At 37.2% G+C, this 20,516-nt stretch overlaps 1 protein-coding gene across 11 annotated transcripts in view; it reads left to right on the top strand.

The window, feature by feature from the left end:
• The window catches only part of Tasp1 (taspase 1), a 218,374-nt gene that overhangs the window by 34,191 nt on the left and 163,667 nt on the right, over positions 1–20,516 (top strand). For all 11 annotated transcript variants that reach the window (XR_013108845.1, XM_034496124.2, XM_034496122.2 and 8 more), the window contains one exon: positions 18,638–18,758. Coding sequence is in view for 10 of the 11 variants with exons in the window: in XM_034496124.2 (XP_034352015.1) it covers positions 18,638–18,758 (121 nt within the window). In the remaining variant the exon portion in view is untranslated. The remainder of the gene's footprint in view (positions 1–18,637; positions 18,759–20,516) is intronic.

The following is a 20,516-nucleotide window of genomic DNA, read 5'->3' as shown; positions in this document are numbered from 1 at the left end:
TTAAAACTCAAACACTTTAGAAGTTCAGCCTCTTTAAAACATTCAAGGTCTCTTTTACAATTCAACTTTTTTTTTTTTTTTTAATATCCAAAGTCTTTGTAAAATTCCTAAGTCTCTTAACCTTCTATAAAATCAAAAAAACAAGTACTCTTCTTACTCCAAAAGGGAAAAAGCAGGGCACACATTACAGTCAAATCAAAGTAAAATAAAGTTCAACAGTAGAATCCTCCCCTTCAGTCTTCTGGGACTCACTCTGAGCTCCAATGGGCTTTTTTTCTCTAGCTCTGCCATCTGCAGCACTCAGCGTGTCTCCTAGGCTAAAGCTAGTTCAGCTTCAGAGCTGCTGCTGTTCTTGGTGGTGGTCATACAATACTGCTATCTCCAAAATGGTGTGGTATCTGCAGCTAGGGTACATGTTCATCCATACCCTCTCCTGGGCTCTCTTCAGGGACTCTGACCTTACCACATAGTATCAAGCCTCCCATGAGTCCTTCAGTCCATGGCCATCTACCTCATCCGAGTTTGTATCTTCATCAATGGCCGCTCATAAAAGATCAGTACAGTGCTAACCGTCAGCTGCTCTTTATGCCTTTAAAACTAGCACCACTTTGGAAACTCTTACATATTATCAAGTTCAGCTGCCAGAATAAGCTACAGCCTTAGCCCCTGCTGGACCACAGCTTCTGTGTGCTGACTCTGTGGAAATGCTTCCAAAGGTTTCACCTTAATGATGCTGGCCTCTTAAGTACAGCCAATTCCATCCCTAGCTGACCAGTGTCAGTTGCTCCAGTGAAGTGAAGATTTACTTTAGAGGTTCAAGTCTCTTCATAACAACAACTGGTATTTCAACCCCAGCTGACTAGAACCACAGACTCTTAAGACTCACAATGCCAACAAGCCCTAATAGAGTCTTTATGCGACTTCCAAAACTTCTCTCTGAAGTTTGCTAAGCCAAGCTCCAGTTGTCTGCACTCCTCTCAGTATCCTTACCTTCTAGATTCCCATGGTAGCCTGGCAAGCTCTGAACACTCAGTGATTTCTCAGTCCAAAGTTTCAAAATCCTTCCATTATCCTTCTGTAAATATGCTCAAGTTTATCACAGCAAAATTCTACTTCTGGTACCAGTTCTTGTTTTAGGTAGGGTTTCTATTGCTGTGATAAAATACTGTGACCAAGGATTTCTTTCAGCATACAGTTCCACATCACAGTCCATTTTTGAAAGGAAGTCAGGGCAAGAAGTCAAACAGGGCAGGAACCTGGAGGCAGACCATGGAGGAGTGCTGTTTACTGCCTTGCTTCCCATAGCCTGTTGCAGCCAGGACCACCAGCCCATAGGTAGCATTGTCCACAGTGGCCTGGCTCTCTCACATTAATAATTAATGAAGAAAATTCCATATTTGTTTGTTTAAAAACATTTTTTTTCATGTATGGAAGTTAGAACAACTTTTGGGAATTGGTGCTTTCCATATGTGGTTCTGGGATCAAACTCTGGTTATCAGGTGCGGGCAAGTGCTATTACCTACCCTAGACTTTCACTTCCTCAATCCCAGGCAACTGGCTTTTATAACTTAAAAAAATAATGTGTATGTGTGTGCATGCTTGCATGTGTGTTCATGCGTGCATGTGTGTGTGTGTGTGTGTGTGTGTGTGTGTGTGTGCATGTGAGCTAGCATATAGGCACAAGTTGAGTACATGCTTGTACACATATGTGAAGGTCATAGTGCAACCTGAGGTGTTCTCTAGTGCTCTCCACCTTAGTTTTCGAGACAGAGTCTGTCACTCTGGTTCACTGAGGATAAGGATCTTAGGCTCTCAGTGCCAGGGTTACAGGCAAGTGTGGCAAGTTATGCTTTAAAAATTTTCTTTATGTATATGTCTGCATGTTCATGTAGGTGCAGTGCCCTAATGTTGTGATCTGCCTAATGTTGTTTCTGGTAGTTAAACTCAGGTCCTCTGGGAGGGCAGTGCACACCATCTCTCCAGCATCCACACCTGGTGTTTTATGTGGGTGCTGAAGATCTGAACTTTGGCCTTAGGGCTTGGGCAGCAAGCAGTTTACCGCTTCAGCCTTCTCTGAGTCCCAGAAGACTACCCTTTGATTTTAAGGTTTTGTGTTGTGCAAAACAGACAATGAAGCCTGTTATAGTGGCAAACTCTTAATCCCTTCACTTGGGAGGCAGAGGCAGGTAGATCTCTGCAAGTTTAAAGCTAGTCTGGTCTGCATAGTGAATTCTAGAATAGCCAGAACCATGTAGTGAGACTTTGTCTTAAAAAGAAAAAAAAAGTTTGTGTGTGTCTCTTAAATTCAGTCCTAACTCAGAATCTGAAAAAGAAGGTAGACGAAATATGGCATATAATTTTTAAGGATCTTAACAATATCATACAAATCTTGCTTCAAGATTATGTAAAATTCTGTTAAAAATTTTCCCATTTTTTTCTGTGTCCATCTTCTGCCTAACTCTTAGTGTGTGAACAAGGAAGGATCGTATGTCACTATACAAAACAATTTTAAATTGAGAGTATCCTAGTTAACAAAAGTTCTTTGGTCATTTCTATTGCTAAAGAGTTTTATTGGCACTACTTTTCACTTCATGTCTACTAGGCTCTTCTTACATGATCAATACCTTTCTCTGACAATCCATAGCATCTGTATCTCTTGGCATAGACCATCAACACTATAAAATACACTAAGCTCACAAAATTCAGAGTAGGAAATTCATTTATACTTCTATCTTCTGGCATATTTGAAGAGGTCAACACAAATTTTTAGTAGGTTATAAATAATTTTTTAAAGTATTATTTTATTTATATGAGTGCTCTGTCTTCACACACACCAGAAGAGGGCATCAGATACCATTACTGATGGTTGTGAGCCACCATGAGTGTTGGGAACTGAAGGCAGGACCTCTGGAAGATCAGTCAGTGCTCTTCACTGAACCATTGCTCCAGCCCCTAGAAATCTTTTTATAAAAAGAAATATAGTTAGTAGAGGACTTAAAAACTTGTAATTACCCCATATCCCCAATTACGTCATGAAAGAAGGATGGTGTAAATACTGTTAATTCCATGATCTGGTAAATTCTGTTTGAGTGATCTTTTCATATAATTGTCAACATGGTTCAAAGGTATAATGACTTAGGTTGAAGGGAATTGTAGGTGGCTGCCAAATCTGGCAGTGTTGGAGAAATAGCTGTATTTGTCTTTTTATTGTAGCTCATATGGAAAGAACAGTTTCAGGTACTGTGTGCTGACTTCCTCCTGGACATCATAATGGATCCAAGTAAAACACTTTAAAACTATTTCAGATGTGCAAGTCATGAAGCCAGTGTTTTCGCTTACAGATTTCTGTTATGTTTGACAAGTAACTCTTTATACTGTAGCTCTGTGGTTTTTAGTTAAAAATGTGGAAAAAACTGCTATGAGGTCATTTTTCTACATAATTATATTTTGTTTATTTGATAATTAGATAAATTAATAAAGAGGAAAGTATAATGGTTTTTGTTAAAATATTTTAAAGTATGATTAGATTTATGACAAGCCATGCCATATTAACAAATGCTTCAATGAACAAATAAAATCATTTATTTCAAATTTTCTGATATTTTCAAAGGATCTTGCATAGTTTAGGATTATAAGAGTTTTTCTAGTACATGAGCTATTGTTTCCCCAGCAAAAGAAGGTTGTCTTTTTTATAGTTGAAGCGTTTTAACAAATGAACTGTCACTAATATTAAACCTTAGCGTTCAGAGTGTGATGCAAACGAGTGTTCTCTCAACTTACAGCTAGGACGTGTAAGATATTACTTTAACACATGTCTAAGTTGAGCACTGTAACTGTTTGGCCGGATACAATTCCGGGCTGTCTAGTTGAGTAATTTCCTCAGGCATTCCAGCTTTGATCAACCACAGCAAGAGCTCTGAGCATGCCTGTAGAGCAGCCAGAGCGTCTGCAAATATGTCCTGAGGAGGAGAGTAAAGGGAGAGCGCCAAAAAGAAGGAATATCCTGTTGTTACGGAATGAAAATGGAAGGTTTTCTTATTTCCTTAAGACTCTTTTAGATAATTGAGTCCAAGTATGGCATGTTGTTTAGTATTAATGAATGAAAAAGACTTCAATTGGGTCTAATAAACATGTTTTCTGGCTAACTGTGGTGTCTTATTAAAGTCCATTAATTCTTGAACTTTCTACTCTTTAAAACTGTAATAGTTTGCTAACATTTCAAACACACTTAGTATGCATCTCAGTAAAGCATTGTCTTCATTACTTCTAATTGGCTAGCTTTTTGGATGAAATGATGGTATATAACTGAGTATTCAAGAATATCTTAAAAAACAGACTAATGGAGAACAGGCAACACAAGGATACCTCCAGTGCCTTTTCCACACATCTAGTAAAGTTCATTTTTCTAGTTTTTATTTCAGTTACTTGAGTATGAATATGCAAATACCAACTGGTTTTGATATACAAGCATAATGTAGGCATATTTATAACGGTAAATTGTCCTCTGCTTTATGGGAGCTGCATGCTACATCCCTGGAATGCTTTAAGGTGTAAGCACAGCTGTTTGGTCTCTGACTTTGTTTTCTGTGGTCCTGTGATATTAAAAAGGAGTAGTTAATTAGTCCCAGTTTTTGTGGGTCTTCCATAAGAGCAGTAATTGATCTCAACCACTGGTCCACTTCTCTAGCTACCAAGTTTGAACTTTTAAACACTAGTATATGGGCCCATCTATACACGTCTGCATGTTTAGTGCTTTGTTCTGTTCAATTTTTTTTTTTTCTTATGGTTCTGGGCATTAAACCCAAGGTGTATGGTAGGGAAGGACTCTATGACTGAACTATATTCCTACTTCTTAATTAGTTCCTGTTCTGAGAATATGGCTTTTTGGGTTCAGTTTATACTAACATTAATGGGAATGTTAATATGTTAATTTAAATTTAAATGTCATTTTTTTTTGTGATTTCCATATATAGTTTTCTGTTATTCCCTATCTTCTCAATTATTTGTAAATAATGTAAAGAAAGGTTAACATAATTAAATAAAATTTATTGAAAGCAAAAGTTTTATTGTATTTTTACTGAATGTTTATTTAGAATTGAAGAAACTGGCCAACTTACACTCATCAAGTCTACCTCATATCCTAAAGGATATGTAGAGAAGTGGTTAAATTGGCAAGCTGAGGAGAGGATGGAGGACAAGTCCCAGGTCAGCTAACTGTAATGTTCAAAGTAGGCATATAAGCAGGCCTCTGAGTTGTCCACTGAATTAGCCTTTTGCCATTGTAATGAAACATCAGAAATGAACTTTTTAGAGAAAGTTTGAACTCAATTCAGTTTAGTGGTATGGTGCCTTTATTGGCTGAGTTCTACTCAAGACTTCATGGCAAATGGCAGATAATGGGAAGGTATGTTAGAACAAGTGACCATGTCTCAAAACAAGAAACAGAAGCCCGGTAGGGGCCAGACTGAGTCTTCAAAAAGTTTTCTCTGAGAACTACTAGACAGTCCCATAAGATCTCCCTTCTGAGGCATGACTCCAGTTACCCAAAGGTCAAGATCCTACTTCTGCAAAAGCCTAAGACCTAAACTTTTATAAATATTGAAAGTCAGAGGCTGAAAAAAGAGAAAACATGCAGATGTGTATGGATGGGCTCATATACTAGTGTTTAAAAGTTCAAACTTGGTAGCTAGAGAAGTGGACCAGTGGTTGAGATCAATTACTGCTCTTATGGAAGACCCACATTGAGTTTCTATCACCCTCATAGCAGCTCACCATACCTGAATCTCTAGATCAAGGGGATCAGACGACCTGGTTTCCATGGGCATTACATGTGTATGATGCACCTACGTACAAGTAGGCAAAGCACTTCTATACATAAAATAAAAATAAGTCTTTAAACATTTGGATTTTGTTTTCAGCATTTAAATATTAAGAGAATCAAATAAAAATCTGGATACCTATCATATAAGTGATCATATAAAAATCAAATACCTGGGCTGGAGAGATGTTTCAGTGGTTCAGAGCACTGAACCACTCTTCCAGAGGTCCTGAGTTCAGTTCCCTGCAACCAAATGGTGGCTCACAACCATCTGTAATGGGATCTGATGCTCTTTTCTGGTATGTCTGAAGACAGCTACAGTGTACTCATACACATAAAATAAATAATTAAGTCTTTAAAAATAAGTCAAATACCTCTTGAGGTCACATCGTGTCCTTTGCCCATTAACATTTTTCTTTTCTGATCATTCAAAGTTATAGAAGAGCTGAATACATTTTGATTATTATAACTTCTCTTTATAAAGAGAAAATGGAGATCTGGACAAATGGAATATTCTCTTTTCAGGGCTACAAACTACCAGAGCTGAATGACAGCTGGCCCTTGAATTCAGAGCTTTTGACTGTGACTAACACTATTTTGGTTTAAGGTATGGCTGAAAACAATCTTGCCTCAAGATGTCAAGTTTACCTTGTTATAAGGGCCAACAAAATGAATTGATAGTTTGACAATAATTTCATGCTCCTAGAGGCTGAAAATTATTGTGAAAAGAAATTCTCTCAAAATTTAAGTAGCATATTACTTTTGAAATGAATTCCAAATCAAACTAACAACTTCTCAAAAACTCTAGTCAGAAAAATTTTTGAACCATTACCCAAGTGTATCTCTCCATAGAGTTTTAAGCTACAGCTAAAACAGATCAAAGTACTTGATGCTCCAAATTAGGTTGAACCAAATTCTTCATCAGCCTGTTGTCTTGGAGCAAAACATTGTGCTGAGTGTTTGTGGTGAAAACTACCCTGAGTCCAAGCCTTCATGTCCAGCCATTGTTTTGTTAACCCCTCTAAAGAGTATTCTCATTCTTAGTAGAGAGCACGCTAGTGCTTCATAAAATATTTGTGACTACCACGATGATTGCCTAGACAACTCATGCCTAAATGCTTGCCAGTCAGTCATCCCTTTATTTTTCCTTTTTCTGATTCTCATCTTTACTGTAGTGTGAATCCTGCTACCACAGTGATCACCTTTGCAGTGTTTCATAGCTGTGTAGCTTTGTACTTCTTATTTCTCCTGTGCTATTGTTGATAGATACTACAATAGATCTCAAAATGGGTTTCACAGAGAGTGAAGTAAAGGAAGTCATTGAAATGAGTCTCAAAGCGAGGACCATGCCCCAGCTATGTTAGAGTTATGTGTAGTAGCATATTAAAAAAAAAAAAAAAAAAAAGAACAACCCCCAAACCAAACATCGGAATCCTTAGATTTAACTCATATGATCTGAATGAGACTCGGGAGGTGGGAGAATGGAGAATTTCACTGACTGATTCTTTTATTTTGAACAGACTCACTCATTGGATCCATGGTAGTAACAGTCTTTAAAAACTTCAGTTGTTTTATTCTAAGAAATTTGCATTATGGTTTTAAAGTTTTTATTTGATATATATATATACACACACATTAGAAGGTTAGTACATTTATTGTTTATTGGCAGCTCTAATACTTTTTCATAGTGAACAATATTCCTGTGTCCACAGCACTTGGACCAGGACACACATTTCTCTCCTTCTATAAGGCCCCAGTGACACTAAGGTAATAATATTTTTTGAGTTTTAAGACTTGACATATGTAGAATCATTGAACTTTTTGTATGTTGTACTTTTGTATGTTTAATTGAGGTGAAAGTCATATGACAGGTTGAAAAATTAATAACTATCAGTATGTTCACAGTGCTTTGTAACAGTTTCCCATCTTCTTTCAAATGTTTTTATTCCTGTAAAGAATCTTCATACCTGTTAGGCTTTACTTGCTTGTCTTCTGTCAGCTGGCGACTCAGGCTGTTCTTTCTGGATTTATCTGTTCCGGATGGCTCATATGACTTAAATCATACCTTGTATGTGCGCCTCTCCCCAGCTCAGTACAGTGTGCTTTTGCTTGCATAGTGCAGCATCTCTCCGCGTGTCATTTCTCTTTGGGAGGCCAGTCAGCACTGTTTTTGGAAATACCACAGCACTTTATCCAGACATCCACTGCTGACGCTGAACGCGTTTTCCACCTGTTGGTTATTGGGAACACCTTGGTGTGAATAGCCCTGCACACAAAGACTTGATTTTAATTTCTTTGTATATATCGGTAGACTTTCTAGATCACATGTTGATTGTGCATTAAGCCTTTTGTGGACCCATTGAGCTGTTTTTCATAACTATGGAATGAATTATTTTTTTCATTGCAGTTAACAGTGTATGAGAAGTGCTTTCCTACTCTTTTGACTACATTTTCCCCGTCTCACTCAGGCTGTCCTTGTGGGCGAGAATTGATACCTTATCATTGGTTCTTTATTTCCCTAATAGAAGTGATGTGCAGCCTATTTTTATATGTTGTAGGCCATTTTGTATGTCCTTGGGGAAAATGCCTGTTCATGTCTCTTCATGTCCTTTGCCCATTTAACATTTTTCTTTTCTGATCATTCAAGGTTGTGCAAGAGCTGTATATATTCTGATTATTGGACTACCTAAAATTTTATTCATTTATTTTCTTGTGTGTGTTGACATGCATGTACCTTGGAGTCTAGGCCAGAGGATTTTCCATCTTATGGATTCAGGGGATTGAACTCAGATTGTCAGACATGCTGCTCAGTTCTTTACCCACTGAGCCATCTTTCTGGCTCCTGGATTATATAGCAAGTTTAAGGCTGCAATAATGTCAGAAGAAACAAAAGACAGACTAAATCAGGGATATCTCCGTGGTCTGCTTGTCTTTGTTTAGCTTTCTGACCACAACCTATCTTCCATTTTAGGTTTGAATTATTAATATTTACAGTTGTTTGTTGTGCCATTTAATTTATAATCAGCCTAGGGAGCCATGACTTCTGAATCTTCATAGTGAACTAGTTGAAGATCAAAAATTATTCCAAGTGAAATTTGCATCTGTACTGAATATGTACCATTTTTCTTGTCATTCTTTAAATGATACAGTGTAGCAACTATATTATCATAGGTATGTAGCCAGGCTAGCTTTGAACTCATGTAGATCTTTCTGCCCCACCTTCCTGAGTGCTAAGATGATAGGCCTAGGCTACTATGTTTGATATTATTTTGTATTTAGCTGTGTAACCCACTCTGCTCCACCGTTTTAAAAATATTTAAAGTGCCTGCATGTGTGTTTGTGCATCATGTGTATGACTTCTGCCTTTAGTGGTCAGAAGATAGTATGGGATCCCATGGAACTAGAGTTAACAGGTAGTTTGTGAGCTACCATGTAGGTGCTGTGAACTCAACTCAGGTCCTCTGGAAGAGCAGCAGTCTTCAGCCCCTCTTTGTCGGGCTTTGAATATGTGTGTTCTCTTATTTCAGCCTTCTGAGAATTGCAGGCAAGAGCCAACATGTCTAACAAATATGTATCATTTAAGGTTCATAAACATTTCCTTTCTTCTCATAATACTAGATGATATTTGAGTTAAACTCAAGACCTCATGCATGTTAGGAAAGCATTTTACCACTCAGCCACATCCTCAGTCCCAAATGCCACTGTTTAGAAGGATTTGAGCATGGTGGAGATACTCTGACCCTTACCCTCTTCAAATACCAAGGGACATCTGTATTTTACTCTTTTCCCTGCACTGGCTATGTCTCCCCTTTCTTGATATGGAACCCTGGGTCTTGACCATGTTAAGTATACCTTTAGTCTAATTTGTTAATTTGTTAGCATTTGCCTCCTATAGCAGAAATTGAGGCTACTTATTGAAAGACTATATTCTGTTTTGTGTATTGCTATCAGCCCTATAATTTAGCTCACTAGTTAGCAAATTTGGTTCAAAAGCCAACAGGGCTTTCTGCCTATTTTTGATGGTCTGTAAACTTATAATGGCTTTTAGTTTTTAAGATGATTGAAACAAAATCAAAAGGAATCTAATATTTTATGATACTAGAAATTATATGAAATTCAAATGCCAAGGTACAAAATGCGGTGTCTTTGGGATGCAGCCATGCTCACTCACTTGCATATTTTTTCTGGCTGCTTTTCTACCTCAGTGGCAGAGTTGAGTAGCTAAAGCATTGTGTGGTCCACAAGTCTGAATCATTTAATATATCTGGCCTTTTACAGGAAAAAACTTGCCTGGCAATAGGTGCCCAATAAATATTTATTGAATGAATGAATCTTAACTTATACTACCACAAGGAAATTTAAATGGGAAAACTTTCAATCATTTAGTTCTTGGAAATTTGAGGTTAATTGATTGTTAAATATGTTCCCAAATAGTGTGTGGGTATGTATGTGTGTGTCCGTGCGCATGGGTGTGCACATGTGTGTGTGTGTTTTGAGTGTTTTTTTTTAAAATTAGCAATTCAGTTTCATTGGCCATCCTTCATCCTGTAGATATTATGAACCAATAAGGAAACACTAGAGAGTTAATGATTTTTGGAATAGTGTTGGCTGAGATAGGTATACTGCTTTTTTTTTTTTTAATTTTTTTAATTTTTGTCTTTTCCTCCTCTTGAGATGGGCTCTTACTGTGTAGCTCAGGTTGGTGTGGATTCCATTTTTCTCATTGTAATTAGAAAGAAGCTGTAATAGAATATGCACCCCTTTCTCTTCTGGGGATCAAGCCTAGGTCTTGCACACATGAGGCAAATTCTATCCCACTGAGCACCATATATCTACACACCCTATTACTCTTAGAAAAGATTTGTGAAAATTTATTTTAAGGTTATTTCTCATGAATTATTTTAAGATGAATAGAGCTACTTGCTTGTCAATAGAGGCACTTTAAAATAATTTCAATAGAATTCTTTATTATTCATGGGTAAATATTATGTATTCTCCCATGTTTTATTCATTTTAAGATGTGCTTGTTGAATTTGCACTTGAGATAGATTATAAACACTAGTGTATTAGTGATCTGTAGACATTAGTGCTTGCTCTTCCTCCCAGCCCCATGCTCCCAGAAATAAGACTCAGACTCAAATTATATGTACAAATACCTTGGCCATATAGCTGGATTCTTCTGACTAGATTATAACTTAATATATAACCCATTTATTCTTATCTACAGTCTACTACGTGGCTGGTTAACTGTACTTGGGTACCATTCATCCGTTTGATCTCTCTGGGCGAATCTCCCACACCTTTCTCTATCCCAGAATTCTTTCTGTCTCCCAGATATTCCACCTTCAATTCTACTCTTTCTTATATGCCATAGGGTTTTTTGTTTTCTTTTTTTTTTTTTATTGACAGATGATGCATCTATGCAACACACAAGATACTCTCTTTACAATATATTATCAATAGATATATAGAGTTTCTTTAGCAGAATATTGGCTATTAGACAGATATAAATCATTTTATACAAAATGATTCTATATTGTGCTATTTTGGTTTTTCTATATTTGAAACTGACTTATTTGCATCTATAAGAGGTGTTAATAGAGGTTACACAGATTCCCCAAGATACAGTATATTCTGAAGCTGTGCAGACTGCCCTTATTTTATGCTTTCTTCAAAGAACACTAAATGGGTAACACAGGTTGTGGTTTCTAGTGAAAAAGTAAAGTGTTGCAGCTCTTGGCCTTGGCTGGGTGCTGCCAGATCTTATGTTAGGAAAAAGCTTGCTTGTCATAGAAGTAGAGCAACTCCTGGCTTGCCACTTCTTTTATCCTTTCTTTCAAAGGGATCTTGCTATTTGAAGCCTTGTTTTTTCTGTAATTTCTCTATAAGAATGTCATGCAATGATTAGTATCTAGCTGGCTTAACACATAGTGATGGACACTATCTTAGGGTTGTCTTAGTTTGGGTTACTGTGCTGTGATGAAACTCCATGTCCAACATAGCTTGAGAAGGAAAGGGTTCATTTGGCTTATGCTTCTGTATTGCTGTTTATAATTGAAGGAAATCAGGACAGGAAATCAAACAGGGCAGGAACCTGTAGGCATGTGTTGATGCAAAGGCCATGGAGGGGTAAAGCTTACTAGTTTGGTCCCCATGACTTGCTCAGTCTGCTTTCTTATAGAACCAAGTACCAGCTGCCTAGGGATTGTACCACCCACAATGGGCCGGGCTCTCTGCCCTGTCTTTTGAAGGCATTTTCTCAATTAAGGCTCCTTCCTCTCCAGTGACTCTAGCTTGAGTCAAACTAGTCAGTACATACACCTTTAAAGCTATCGCTGGGAGGCAGATATTTGAGTTTTAGGGAGCCAGCCTTGTTTACATGGAGAGTTCCAGGTTTGCCAGGGCTGCACAGTGAGACACTGTCTCAAAAAAAGTAATGTAGTGAGAAGGACCATCAAGTAGATGGAAAAGAGACTGATTGGGCAGTTGTCATGAAGATGGGATGTGAGGTGAGTTAGAGGAGGGGCTTCTGATGTAATGACAGTAGAGCAGAGACGTGAATGGAAGAGGAAAGAGCAATGGAGCTGCTGGGACAGCTTTTGGTCAGAGGAAAGGTACTCTACTGACCTTCTTAGTCTGTGTTAGTCTTTATAGCTCTTGTCATCACACATCATCAGTTATTCACACATACGATGTATTTATACTCACTGTCTTCACTGACCCTCTCCATTAGCTAGAACTCCCTGTTAACCTCTGCATTTCAGAGAGATGTATGAATGACAGATAAAAATCTGGGATGAGACATTCCAAAGTTCTAAGGAGATTACAGGGTGGCTCCTCTGTAGAAAATCAAAGGGAGCAAGCTGAAAGAGGGCAGGATGCGTCAGGGACTGTTCAAACTCTGTAGGACAGTGGTTCTGAACCTCCCTATTGCTGCCACCCTTTAATACAGTTTCTCATGTTGTGGTGACCTCTTACCATAAAATTATTTTTGTTGCTACTTTATAACTGTAGTTTTGCTACTGTTGTGAATCATATTTTATTTTTTGGAGATAGAGGTTTGCCAAAGGAGTTATAACCCACAGGTTGAGAAACACTGTTATAGGACTTTGGAAACCTACAATATAAGGATGTTGGGTTTTAGGGTAAGCTTGAACAAAGGAATGGCTGTGTCTGACACGTTTCTAAAGGATTACTGGCTACTCCTTGGTTAGAAATCTAACTCTACAAAATCTCATGTGAGGCTGCATAGTGATATATTCCTGTATTCCTAGCATTTGAGAGACTAAGGGGGTATTTGGTTGAGACCAGCCTGGGCTACATAATCACATCCATTTTCAAACAAAACAAAACAAAACAAAACACACCAAATCAAATCAAGTCACATCAATGTGAAAGCAAGTCTTACGGAAGATATGTGTTCATTTCACTTCAGTGTATAATTAAGTGTAGAATTGTTGAGTTTGTGGTAAGTGTATCCTATTTTTTGACAAATTTGTTAAATGATTTTCTATTTACATTCTTAGGAGTATGTAGGTTGAAGTTCCTCTACATTCTTGCTAGTCCTTAGTACTGTCAATCTCTTTTTAATGATCACTACTGTAGTGGCTATGTGGTGGTATCTTGTGGTTTTAATTTATACTTTCCTAGTGATTACTACATAAGAAAAGATTTTTTTATGAAACTTATAAAGGCAGTCTTTATTTAGGGGAGAATTATTGTGATAGGTATAGGGACTTTGCTAGGTGTTTTACAGTATAGAACAGAGATTTGACTTTATAACATAAGCAGGTGGGAACTTATAGGCAAGGGGTAGGGGGTGCAGTCAATGGAAATTGCTATAGGGAATGGTAGTTAAACCAAACCAAGCTTCACAGCCCCTAGGCATTCATGTTCTCCTGGAAACCTGTTACTAATTTCAGTATTCCATAATGGACCATTCCTTATTGAGTGCTTACAGTCTCTGTTCTCTATTCTCTAATTATACAGCATTTTATTTTCTACCTTGTGATCTTTCTTTTTGGTCTTGGTCACAAGTCCCTGACTCTCCTTCAGTGGGTAGATGTGTATTGGAAATTGTATCATTGTCATGGCAGTGTTTCTTCAATCTGGCAGAAATATGCGTAGATGACTTTGAATATTGGGTAAGCATTAGATTGATCCAGAATTATTCTCCTTTTCTGGTAATACTTAGTTAACCCACATTGACCCCATTTTCTGGATTGCCTTATCACACTGCTTGCTGTTTGGGGTGGGTCTTGTAAGCAGTGACTCTAGTAGTGTTCAATCTAAACTAACTCCTCTCTTTTTTTTTTGTCTCAATGACATTTAATTGTAAGATTTTATATTATTAGCTTTCCATCCACATGTTTTAGTTGGACATTAAATATGACACTGGCTTCAATAACACTTGGTACACTCATGGTCTTATGAGTGCAGCAGTTGTTTTTCTTTAGGTTTCAGGTACATCGCTGGCCTCCAATTCTAGGCCTTTATGCTTTGTTTAGTTATAGCTATAAACTATATTCATTTTATTCTATGCCTGAGCATTTTGTCTATATATATGCCTGTGTACCATGTGTACTTAGTGCCTGTAGAGGTCAAAAATGGGTATCAGATCCTCTGGAACTGGAGTTGTCAATAGTTATGAGCCACCATGTTGGTGCTGGGAATCTAACTTGAGTCTTCTTTAAGAGCAACAGATGCTCTTAAGTGCTGAGTCCTCTCCAGATCCGCAAACTTACTTTCATTATAGCCTGACTTTAACATTTTTCTTTCCCCTTGGAGATGGTGTTATGTAGCTGAAGCTGATCTCAAACTTGGTATGTAGTGGAGAAAGAGTTTCAACTCCTGATCCTCCCGTATCCAGTTTCCTTGTTCTGAGATTTTACTTATTGCCTATCATTTTTAATTTGGAGTTATTAGAGCCCTGCCCATTATGTGTCGAAGATGAATTTTAAATGGTATTTTTGAGAATTTCATACTTGAGTGTACTGTATTTATATCATTTCTATCCCTTCCTCTCTTCCCCCATTCTCTCTTTGTGATTTCATATTTTATTTATTGTGGGTATTGGCATATGAGTGCCACAGGAAGCCTGTGGAGGTCAGAGTCCTTGGGAGTCAGCTTTCTCTTAGGCTTCTTATCCCACTCTGGGTTCTGGGAATTGCACTCAGGGTACCAGATGTTCATGCCATCTACTTTTTCTGCTGATTCTTGTCTCACCAGCCTTATGAGACCTTTTTGAGATATAATTATATACTATAAAATGTATACATGCATGTTGTATATTCTTAGTGTATAGTGTATTTAAGCATTTGACTACTAACATCACTGTCCAGTTTTCTATATTTTGCTATTCCAGAATGAAACATCTTAGTCATTAGCAGTTATTACCTGTCTTCCTTCTATGCTCTGGTAACCGTTACCCACTAAGCCATTTGCCTATTTTGCACATTTCATATAATTGGGATGTTTAGATGGGTTTTTGTGTCTGGCTTCTTTCTCCTTAGCATGGTCTTTAAAAAAAAAAAGGTTCTTCCAGTTTGCATTATGCATCAATATGTCACTACTTTTTGTTGCTAATTGATATTCCTGTTGTATAGAGATATACTTCATTTAACATATTAAATGATAGTACCTGTGTTTTTACTTTTTTGCCACTGACTAAAGCTGTTTTATATATTTATATACCAAAACAGGTATATAAATATATAAAACTCTCATTTTTCTTGAATATACTACAAGTGGAATTGTTGAGATCAAATGATAACTCTATGTTAAACTCTGGGAGGATGTTTTTCAAATTAGCTGTACCTTTCAGTCTCCTCAGAAGTATATCATGTTCCCATTTTTCTATGTCCTTGTCAAAATGTGTTAATATTCAATTATATCCATCCTTGCGGTTGTGAAATAGTATTTCATTGTGGTTTTGATTTGCCTATTTTGATAACAAATGACATTGAACATCTTTTCATGTTCTTTTGGCTATTTATATACTGTTGGAGAAATGTTTATTTATATTCCCTTCCCATTTAAAAAAGTTTGAGGAATTTTTATGAATTCTAAGTAGAAGTCATTTATCCTAAGTATTTTGGTTTGCAAAAAATTTCTTTGATTCTGTTTTCCTTTTTCCTTAATGTCTTTTGAAACATAGAAGATTTTAGTTTTGATAAATTCCAGTTTAATCTATTTTTTCCTTAGGTTGCTTGTGATTTTGATGTCAATAAAAATACATTGTGCATTTTTTTAAAAGCCAATATCTTACCATGTAACTGGTTGGCCTCAAATTTATAGAAATCCTGCTTGCTTCTGCCTCCTGATTGCTGGGATTAAAAATATGCCACCATGCCTGGAGGTTAGAACACATTTGTAGTTTTAACTTACATTCAGATCGTTGATCCACTTTGACTTTGTTTATATATTTGGAATGAGATAGAGATCAGTTTCTCTGCTGCATGGTGTCTAGTTCCAGTACTATTTACTGAAAGGACTAGTCTTACTTATGCGCTGTTAACTTCACTATGGATGTAAAGGCTTATGTTTGGCTTATCAGCTCTGTTTCTGTCTATTCTTAGTCTTATGCCTTTTTAAAGATAATTCTTAAAATCTCTATGAATCTCCTAGTTGTGTTCTTTTCAAGATCATTTTTGCTGTTTTTCCTCTATACATGTGCAAAGATCAGAGGATAAGCTTTGGTGCTTTTTAATGATTTTCTTTTAGACAGGGTCTCTCTCCTGCCATGGGATGTGTAAATTAGGGGAGCCTAGCTGATCAAGGAGCCTGAGAGTTCTTCCTGTTTTAACTTTGCCAGTGTTTCAATTACAAGCATATGTCACCATGCCATGCTTTATTTATGTGGTTTTGGGAATGAAAGTCATGTCCTTATGATTGTAAGGCAAATGTATTATCAAACTGTAGCAGGAAGTAGTTCTGGGGACTCTTCTAGGGGTACAGGATACCAAGTGTCTTTCAATAGGGTTGAAACATGGTAATGGGCTCCAGGGATGGTTAGGACTGTGAGCTTCAGCAGAAGCTTGTGGCAGGTGGTGGTAGGGTGGCAGGTGGGATAGAGCTGACAGCCTACCACTCACTAAAACAACAAACCAAAACCACCCCACCAAAACTGAATTGTGGTGGGAGGGAGAAAACAAAAGAAGTGATTGAGAGATAGAAAGTACATTTTATACAGATAATGCATGCTAAAAAGATCATTTGAAAAATAGAGATGTTTCTTTTTTAAATATAATTTTTTTATTTCAACTGTATTACAAACTTTGACCACATTCTCTTAGTTTCAAAACAGCTCAATACTAATACTTTTCCTTCATATGCCTTTTAAAGGTTAATTTTTATATTGGTGAGTACTCTATCTGCATATACACCTACATGCCAGAAGAGAATGTCAGATTCCATTACAGATGGTTGTGAGCAACTATGTGGTTGATGGGAATTGAACTCAGGACTTCTGGAAAAGCAGCCAGTGCCTTTAACCACTGAGCCATCTCTCCAGCCTCAAGTTGTTTCTTGATTCTTTTTAGTTTAGTTGTTCTTTATTACTTTTCCTTGCCTAATCGTCTTGCTAAGGTTGTCTTGCATGTTGTTGAGTAAGAAGTAGTGAGAATAGATATTTCTGTTGTGTTTTTGAGTTTAGGGAATGTTGGGGGCACAGAGGTCCTTGTACTCATAGAAAAGCACTAAGAGAACCAGGAGAGTTAATCATGCAGGGATGTCTCCTCAGTGGAGGAGATAAAACCAAATCCTTGCACTTTATCCAGAAAGCTGAGAGTGGATTTTGTTAAGAACTTGATGACCTTTTAGCTATCTGTGGACTTCACCTACTTTTGCTCTAGAGACAGACCTCATCCAAATTCTGCAGAATAATTATGCCAAACTCTTCCTTTCCTAGATTGTTACCTATCCTTATGTGAGACCTCATATGTACTCTATGGCCTGCTGACCTCTATGCTAATGGTCATAGACCACATTAGATTCTAGGCCGTTTAGCTATAGGACACACCCTCATGGTCACATGTACTTTGTACAAGAGTCTTTATGGAGTTATACCTTAAGCTTTCTTGTGCACCTGGAATTGCATTGATTGGACTGAGTGTTGCCTAGAAACCTTTCCCCAGATTTTACTGTGCTTTATATATGCTGACAATGGTCCTCCTGGCATTAGATTCTCTGAAGTCTATTCCAGGTTGACAAAGTCAGTCTGCACCAGGTTTTCATTCTTGTCTCTTTGTGAGGTTCACATTCTTGTATAACACCTGCAGGGTCCCTATAAGGGAAAATTATCCAGTCTTTTCTTCCTTCCCATTAATTGCAGTATTAGCTTAGATGTTTTGTAGGGTTCCATTACCATGGCAAGGACCTTTTTTCCATTTCTAGGTTACTTAGTGTTTTGTTTTCATGAAAGGGAGCTGTAATTTGTTAAATGCCCTTCACCTGTGTCTCTTCACATGATTCCTGGATTTCATTAACATGAGGTATTTTGATTGATTTTATTTTTCAGATATTAAATTAGTATTGCTTTTCTGAGATCTCTCTTGTTCATGAAATATAACCTGTTTATATTGTGCTGAATTTGGTTTGATTTTGTTTCTTTGATTTTGGTGTTAATATATTTTGTACCGACAAAATATATTGGTCTCTAACTTTCTCATATTTTTGACATTTGTTACTAGTGAAGTATTGACATTGCATGAGACTTGAAAAACATACTCTTACCTTCTAGTTTTTAGAAGGGATTATGGACTGCCGCTAATTAATTCTCTTTTAAGACTAATAGTATTTCAATTCATTTTTGTTTTTTAGGATTCTCCTTTTACAAATGCAGGAATAGGATCTAATCTAAATCTCTTAGGAGAGATTGAATGTGATGCCAGCATAATGGATGGAAAGTCTTTAAACTTCGGAGCCGTCGGAGCACTGAGTGGTATGTGGCCTTTCTGACATAGTTCCCTCTCTGAAATCTGAGGCTGTTACCATTCCATCCTTCTCAACACCAAATCCCGTATTTGTATTCATTTTTGTTTGGTAGATCATTGAAACAATCATTATCCTCCTTAACTAAATTAAGAACATAAAAATCTTAGATATAAGGAGTTTTGAAAGAAAATAGCCAGTGTTAGGGATGTAGCTCATTTGATAGATCTCTTGCCTAGTTTCTACAAGGTCCTCAAAAACAACAACAATAAAAACAAAAAATCAAATATAACAAATTAAACAGAGTGTTCCGTGTCTAAGTTTGGTTAGAAGTACATCACTCTTTTCCGGTCCTTAAAGAGATTATAGGCATTTAAGACTTAATTCAGAATAGTTTATTAACTTTGCTATTTGAAACATATTAACATTAATACATTTCATGTGATACAGATAAAGTTTACTTTTTATTTCATAAGTCTTTCATTTCTATTCTTCCCCCCAACCCCGTTTTTTTTTTTTGTTTTTTTTTTGGTTTTTTGAGACAGGGTTTCTCTGCAGACCAGGCTGGCCTCGAACTCAGAAATCCACCTGCCTCTGCCTCCCAAGTGCTGGGATTAAAGGCGTGCACCACCACCGCCCGGCCCAACCCCAGTTATTAACCAGTAAAAATCTGGGTTATTGATATAGTAAAGATATATTTTGTAGCTAATGTTATTTTCAAACGTGAATGTTATTCTGTGTACGTGATATGTATGTGAGCATGTGCGCCACTGAGCGCATGTGCAAGTTAGTTAGATGATGACTTGTACCTGTTAGCTGTCTCTTTCCACTTGGGTTAGGAAGGATCGCTCATGGATCCTGTCACATTGTACACAGGAAGCTACCTGTCTCAGGAGCATCTAACCAAATTCCCTTATCTACTCATCTCCCTATAGGAATGCTGAGATTGCAGACACATGCCACACCATCCATCTTTCTGCGTGTGTTCTGGGGCCTATTTCAGTTCCTTAGGCTGTATGTGGCAGGCATGTTTTCCTGTGAGTCATCTCTGGCCAAATGTATATATTTTAATGAAACAGAATTCCCTCTGTCTTTTTTTCTCTTCCCCTCTCCCCCTTTCCTCCTTTGTTTAAAGTAGAGTCTTACTGTGTAGCTTAGACTGTCCTTGAGCTTGGTTCGAAACCCAGGCTGGCGATTATTTCATGATATACCTGCACTAAACTTTTGATTGTAGAATTTTAGATTTGCAATACCCTGCCCACTGCTATGACTTTTCCTTTTAAATCAGAGACTTGTGGCTATATTTTTACATCAGTATGTAAGAGATTTACTTAATGGTTTATGATTCATTTAAAGGTACATTAAGTGGAAAGATTTTTATCTGTAGATTTATGAAGTTTCTAATGTATCCAGACATATATACCTAGATCAAGACATTATCATGTTAGGATATTTATTTATTTATTTATTGGTTTTTCTTGTTTCTAATATTTTTAATTTTTTTTGGATATTATATTTATATTTTAGATTTTATCCCTTTACCCTATTCACCCACTCTACCCAGGAACTCCTTATCCCATCCCCCTTACTCCTGCTTCTATGAGGATATGCCCCCACCTATCTCCCTACTCCCACCTCTTCACCCTCAAATTCCCCCACACTCCTTGACCAAGTCATCATTGAGTAGAGCGTTGTTCAGTTTCCACGTGTATATAGGCTTTCCATTGTTTTTGTCATTATTAAAGACCAGCCTTAGTCCATGGTGATC

This window comes from Arvicanthis niloticus, chromosome 2 (assembly GCF_011762505.2).
Source record: "Arvicanthis niloticus isolate mArvNil1 chromosome 2, mArvNil1.pat.X, whole genome shotgun sequence".
NCBI lineage: Eukaryota > Metazoa > Chordata > Mammalia > Rodentia > Muridae > Arvicanthis > Arvicanthis niloticus.
The sequence above is the reverse complement of the archived record's forward strand: the minus strand, read 5'-3'. Positions and strand labels throughout refer to the sequence as shown.